Genomic DNA, 7129 nt, shown 5'->3' with positions numbered 1-7129 from the left:
TATAGTGTTAGGATGGTTTCTTATACTACAGTTAAATCTTTAATCACATAAATGTCACTTTCATATAGAGATGCTTTGATTTAAATAAGATTATAAAGATCTTGCTATATTTTGTCAGCTTTTTATATCTCAAAATATATAGAAACTCTTAAGTCATTTTACATTTCTGATACACAAACAGCAGTGTCATAAATGTTTACTTTCAAACATGATTGGTAAATGTCAACAATCTTTCCTCTTTATAGAAAAATAGAATAAAAATGAAAGAATCAAAACTCACTGCTCCTTTTTCTTTTTTTAAACTCTCCACTTCTAGTTCTGCTTTCTCAGCTTCAGTCCTCAGACATTTAAAAAAACAATTATTGGTCTCTAGATGGAAAAGAATCTACCAACTTGTAAACATGAAATAGCCAAGCCAGCAAACTTGAGGTAAAACCCATCCCATCCCTCCCTTTGGCTTACCTTAATTTTCATATTCTAAAAGATAAACCCAAAGTCTATCAAGAAATTTCTCGTAAAATTCCTAATGAAAACACTTTGATCTGATCCCAAGTGTTTGATTTCTAATGCTGCTGTAATCTGCTAAAATATACTTTGATTTTAAACTTGGTTAAGAATGTCTATATTTCAAACCTAAAATGAAATGGTATGGTTCCATTAAATCGCCAAAGCTGGAAAACAAAACAAAACAAAACAAAAAAAAAAACCCAACACATTTTAAACTGTTCAGTCATACCATTCAGTTGGCATTTGTAAAATTAGATTTCTCTTTCACAATGAAATAATTTCACAAATTCAAATCAAAGTCAACACTGCAATGAGGAGAGCTTTTCTACTTTATTACAAAGAGAAGAAGCCTTTATGTGGTCAGAAAATACAAGATTGATCTTTTTTTTTTTTCTCTTCCTATGAAACGCTGCTGTTCAAACAGCCAGAGTGAATTGTCTCAGTTCACTTCTTTAAAGTCCCATCACATTCACTTGGGTATGGATGTCCTTGGCTGCTGAAAGTCTGGCCCTTTAGTGCACAGGGCGACAAAGTCCCCTGACCAGCAGTTCCAGAATGTCCCATTTTCATATATTGCATCCATGCACACCTCCTAAAAATGAGGTACAGCAGGGCAAACATTTTCCAAAATAGATGTCATATATATAATATATACACATTCGTACATACATACCTTTATTCATGTGATGTCCAAAAATTTAAAAAAAATGTACACATTTATTACAAAATCGTAACAAAGACTGGACAGTGTTTTGCTCATTCTGGAAAGATGAAGCTCAGTAATAACACAACCCTGGAAACCAGAGATTGTGGCAATAACTTTCTTCTAAACAGTCAGATATTCATTCTTGCATTAAGCTTGGCGAAACTGCCTTTCAAAAACAGAAGGAGAAGTAAAATGAAGGAAGCAGACCTTGCTCATCTTTCCAAATGAAATACGAGAAGGATCTTCACATAAAAATGCACAAACGTTTGTTATTTTATTACCAATAGTGCTACAATGAACAATGTAAATTTTGTGGTCTAATTTTGTTGAGTCTTTTGTGGGTTTTCTTTTTTTTTTTTTTACATTTTAGAAACTAAATGGTAAACTTCTGTCAGTGTACTTGCTTGTCTTTACAGAACCAAGTCTGTCTGCTGGCAAAAAAGAAAATAAATGAAAAAAATTCAGACCCTGCTCAAACTAGTGAAAAACAAATTACAAATTTAGTTGTTGGGCAGCACATAATTAGTAAGGCAGGACCTCAAATGGTGACCTTTGCGTAAGCCAATTGCCAGATCCTCAAGGAATTAAAACCAGGGTGCCTGAGCCACATCAGTTCTGCAGTTATGTTGAGTATTGTGCTGAGACAGCCATACCCCAAGAAAAGGGAGTCTTTTTTTTGTATGTTTTTTTGTGTGTTTTTTTTTTTTTAGAAGGCTTGCTGAGCAGGGTTGTAGTTGAAGGTGGATGGCAGGTGAGGCCGTTCTTCTAATTTGTCATATTCCAGATGGAACTCCTATAAAACCAAAGTTAAAGAGTTTAGATGGATTCCTTGCCTTTGGTTTCAGAATTTTGTCAAAACACTTTACTGTAAGAATAAAATACCTACACATATGAGAATGAATACATAAATAGATTAATACTTTTTCCCTCTTAGTAAAAGTACATCTAAAAAAAAATAGAGTGCAGTTTCTAATTAAGTACAGAATACAGAATTTCTATGTAAAAAGAGACAAAGTCAAATGTCTATTTCACCACACCAAAAATTCTATCCTTTGCTTAAAAGCCAAAATTTGAAGATAGCAATTATTGTAACATTAATAAAAGCACTAAAAATCATAAAAAGTTTAAACTGAAGTCTTCAATAAAATATAAATTACGAAACTCTGCACTTTTTCTAATTTGTCTTACACAGTGTAGTAATCCTAGCATAACTAAGACACATAAAATGTTACAATGCAATGTTATTTTTATTCTAGTTTCATTAAATTTTGAAGAAAACAATGCCTTTGATATTGCACATCTCCAGAGAATAATTTCAAAAATCCAATTCTCTGGTTTTGTGCTTAGACACATTTAAAGACTACAACTCTAGTGACCAGAATTTCAAAATACTTTATTAACTTCATGAATCTTAAATTTTAAGATGGTGAAGCAATTTGGCCACTCTTCCCTAAAAAGGGAGATTTTAACATCTTATATATTAAAAACTAAATAATAAAAAAATACCTTTGCATATCCAAAGAATGTTCTAAAACTGCTAACTTTATAATCTGAGTGAGCATCAACTATTTCAGTATACGCTATTTAAATAATTATGAACCTTAATATGTGTTGTGTACTAAAGAAAGTCAATAAATAACAATAGCACCATAGGTCAGCATATTTTACCTGTCTGGTGCAAACTGATTCCATCATAGATGTTACATAAAGCAGAATTTCTTATTGAATTAAAAGAAAAACTTAAGTCATGCAATAAGGAGAAATTTTGATACATTGTTTAAAAGTTAAGGGCATTACATTAACAGTGAGCGAACAGCAGGTATAATTTATTGAAAGCCTATGTAGCAAAACAATCAGATAATCTTGCTTCATTCTTCACAACATCACTATAAAGTAGAAATATCATTGTCTTTATTTTGCACTTGAGGAAAACTCAAATTACTCCAATTACTTTAAGTCAGTCATTTAAAATGAGTAACTCGAGTTATCTACCCAATTCATATATAATAGGTAACAGATCTAGAATTAGGGTCTAGGCCAATGTGATACCAAAGCACATTTTTAATACTCTTATTCCAGGAACCAAAATAGATTTAAATCATTATATCCCGACCTGAAATTAAGTAAAAAAAAAATCACCCCACAAAAGAGTATTTATAAAAAAGACAAACTGTTAGGACTTGAACCTAATAAGGTTTATAGGACAGAGAGAAAGCCAAAACTAGCAAACACCAGAATTATACAATTGCCATGTTCCCTCTAGTGTGCCTCTCTATGCCCTCCTCTGACTAAGCACTAAAAGGACTGCATTGCCTCTCTCAATGTTTTTGGCTTTTACACTAACTTAGATGATCTCTTCTTTGGAAATATATTTACATCACTTTTAAGAAATTAAAATAAGCATTTTGGTTTCAAAATATGAGCAGTTATCAGGTTAAAAAGTCTATTTATAATTGCAACAAATCATGCATTCCACACTAAGTTTAAATAAACATTTTGTTAAATTACCGTCTATTGCATAGACAGGTGATTATATTGTATTATTAGAATGTAAGTTAGAGTAACTGTTCCAATTCACTTAATTCTCCCACTATACATTAAAAAATAAGTTGAAACTGATGTGGGGGGGGGATATTTGAGAAAATCTCACACTTCAGAATTTATGTTGGTTAAATGTCTTCCATTTAAAAAAAATCTTCCTGGTTTTGTATTCCTTCTAAATCCATAAAGTTTATAATGAGACAAGTATTTTCTTGTTCCCTAACCCCAACAATGCCATTTATATGGTTATGCTTTACACACAATTACATACATGAACAACTCTGTATAAGTAAGGTGTAAGGGCATGAATTTTTTTTTTCCCCTTTGGGCTATACCTGGCAGTGCTCAGGGGTTACTACTGGCCTCTGCTTCAGGAGTCACTCTGGTTGGAGGACCACACAGGATGCTGAGGATTGAACTCGGATCAGCTGTATGCAAGGCACAAGTGCCTTACTCACTGTACTATTTTCTCTGGTTCCATTAAGTTTTATATATCACACCATCTGCTTAAATATTGCCAGGCCTCCAGCAGGAATATAATATGCTAACAAATAAGTAATAAGCACACAATTCCTTATTTGTTGTAGGAATAGAATACTTAAGTTTTAAAAGATTGTAGGTTATTTTTTATTTATTATTATTATTTTTTGCTTTTTGGGTCACTCCTGGCGGTGCTCAGGGGACCATATGGGTTACTGGGAATAGAACCCGGGTTGGCCGTGTGAAAGGCAAACGCCCTATCTGCTGTGCTATCGCTCCAGCCCCAAAAATTGTAGCTTATTTTTATTTTTTGAGGCCATGTGTAGCAGTGTTAGGGCTTGCTTCTGGTTTTGTGCTTAGGGTTCACTCAGAGGGTGATTGGGAGACCGCACGTGGTGCTGGGGAGTGAATTCTGATCAATTGTGTGTCAAGCATTTTACCACTCTAACCCCTAATTGTAGATCTTTTAAACAATTTTTATTGTCCTCCTCTTGGTATTAAAACTAGATTATATTCTTTGTAAAGTAGAATTGAGTGCATTTATTTCAAATAAAATTATGATAAAAATTAATGTCATCTCTGACCTAACCACAGACAGGAGATTTCTCCAATTCTTGAAAACATCATTTCTCAAATGTCCTCTTCACTTTTAGTAAAAAAGCAGCAAACTACCTTAAAATTATTAAAATTTTTATTATTTTGAAAAAAGTGGACTGGAGCGACAGCACAGCGGGTAGGGCATTTGCCTTGCACGAAGCCGACCCAGGTTCGAATCCTCCGTCCCTCTCGGAGAGCCCAGCAAGCTACCGAGAGTATCCTGCCAGCACGGCAGAGCTTGGCAAGCTATCCATGGTGTATTCAATATACCGAAAACAGTAACAACATGTCTCACAATGGAGATGTTACTGGTGCCACTTGAGCAAATCGATGAAGAATGGGATGACAGTGCTACAGTGCTTGGAAAAAGTACCTAATACTGACTAAAATACAAAGATGCATTACCATGTTCCAGTACAAGTAATGAATAAAAAACAATTACTTTTTATCGGGCTATAATTTAAAAAAATTGTAAAAATGAAAATTCTACTTAGTGTTGGGTCAGCAAGGTAAAAATCAAGTTGAAAAGGATATCTTTAATTTGGGAAGTTAGTTAACAAGGTAGCTTCCAGTACTTAAAAGTTTTCTGTGGATGAAATTATTTTGAAAAAGCTACCTTTTAAGATTACATTCTGAATTCTTAATTAGTATTTAAGATTACTCTCTGAATTACTATAGGTTTTTATTCAATGTATACATGGAATTCTAATTAAACTACAAAGGACAGGCAACACAGCTTGCCAATAAGGTCTGAGGAAAACGAACAATTTGTTTCTTATTTTATTTTTGGTTTTTGGGGTCGCTCCTGGCACCAGAGTGGTAAACAGGGTCAGCTGTATGCAAGGCAAGAGTCTTACCTCCTTTCTCTTAGAGAAAAAAGTATTTAAAAGGGGAGAATAAGCTGTCAAAAATGACCTTCAGGACATTATTTAAATGATGATACGATGGATCATATAACTTAGGGTGACAGAATGTTAAAGTGATAAAAATTAATTCTATTGACAAGTCTAATTCCTTAGTATTAGGGAATTAAGGGATAATAATCTAATTCCCTAATACAATTCTAAACTTCTTTGAAAATACTGTGACTTAGAAAGAGAAGATACGGTGAATAAAGACTGATATAGTTTACATCAGGCCAATCACTTTCTTCTTCGCTGATACTGGGGATGGCCATCTACACTAAGTAAGCATGAGGAAACTTGCTCCTATGAGACGCTTGCTTGCATTTAGGCCAACCTGGGCTTGATCCCTGGCACCAAATATGGTCCCTTGAGCACTGTAAGGAGTGATCTCTTGAGTGTGGAGCCAGGAGTAAACCCTGAGAACTGCTAGGTGTGGGAACCCAACAATTTTTTTTAAATAATACCAAGATAAAACCTGCCATAATACTAATTTATACTGTAGTATTATTATGAGTGAGTTTAAGACTATTTACTATAAGTTCCTTACCCATGAATAGCAAATCATATTCATCTTACAGATGGGGCTTTTGAAATTAATATGAAACATGGGACTTCCAGAGGAATTTCTTTAGCATTATGAAGTAAGTTAATAAATAGAATATGAATGAAAGTAAATCTGTAACCCATTTTCTGGGAAAACATTAAAAACATTAAAAGTAAAACCCAAGGAGTCATTGTGAAAAATTTATTCTACTATAACTCTAAGTTGAGGTATTCATGAACTGTCAAAAGTTTTGGTTGATAGAAACCACTACTTGCTTTCATCATCATGAAAATAATTTTACTGAGGAGTATCAGCAAATTATCAAGAGAATATTTAAGGGAAAATATTCTTTTATTTCACAGGTAAAAATTTTTAATGGCGAGGTTAAGACATGCTCAATTTTGTAGCAAATATCCAATAAATCATAAATACATATAGAAGCTCCCTTAAGGAGTTACCCTAGAACCGTTTTGTGGCCACACTGAAGAGTCCCATTGAACTGTTTCTTATATGTTTTATTCTATCCTGAAGAATCAGGTAACTGGGAGGAGGTTCAAGTACAAGTCTAGACAAAAACCAGCACCAGCACTGACATCACTTGGAAGGTTACTAGAAACTCAAATTCTCTAGGAAGACAGCAGGTAGGGCAGATGCCTTCCATGTAGCAGACCTTAGTTCAATCCCTGCCATCCCAGATGGTCCCCTGAGCCCCACCAAGAGTGATCTCTGAGCACAGAGTCAGTAGTAAGTCCTAAGCACCGCCAGTGTGACCCCAAAGCAAAACAAAGTAAGAGGGGGAAAAAAGGAACCCAAATTCCCTAGGCCTGCTGAGATAGTACAGTGGGTAAT

The 7129-nt window shown here is 34.2% G+C and overlaps 1 protein-coding gene across 7 annotated transcripts in view; it reads right to left on the bottom strand.

The window, feature by feature from the left end:
• Positions 1–818: 818 nt before the first annotated feature.
• CNOT2 (CCR4-NOT transcription complex subunit 2) overlaps positions 819–7129 on the bottom strand; it is a 113768-nt gene continuing 107457 nt past the window's right edge. For all 7 annotated transcript variants that reach the window (XM_055117937.1, XM_055117940.1, XM_055117939.1 and 4 more), the window contains one exon: positions 819–2006. In XM_055117937.1, the coding sequence (XP_054973912.1) occupies positions 1920–2006 (87 nt within the window). In that variant the 3' untranslated portion in view covers positions 819–1919. The remainder of the gene's footprint in view (positions 2007–7129) is intronic.

This window comes from Sorex araneus, chromosome 10, assembly GCF_027595985.1.
Source record: "Sorex araneus isolate mSorAra2 chromosome 10, mSorAra2.pri, whole genome shotgun sequence".
NCBI lineage: Eukaryota > Metazoa > Chordata > Mammalia > Eulipotyphla > Soricidae > Sorex > Sorex araneus.
This window is presented reverse-complemented; position numbering and strand designations above follow the sequence as displayed.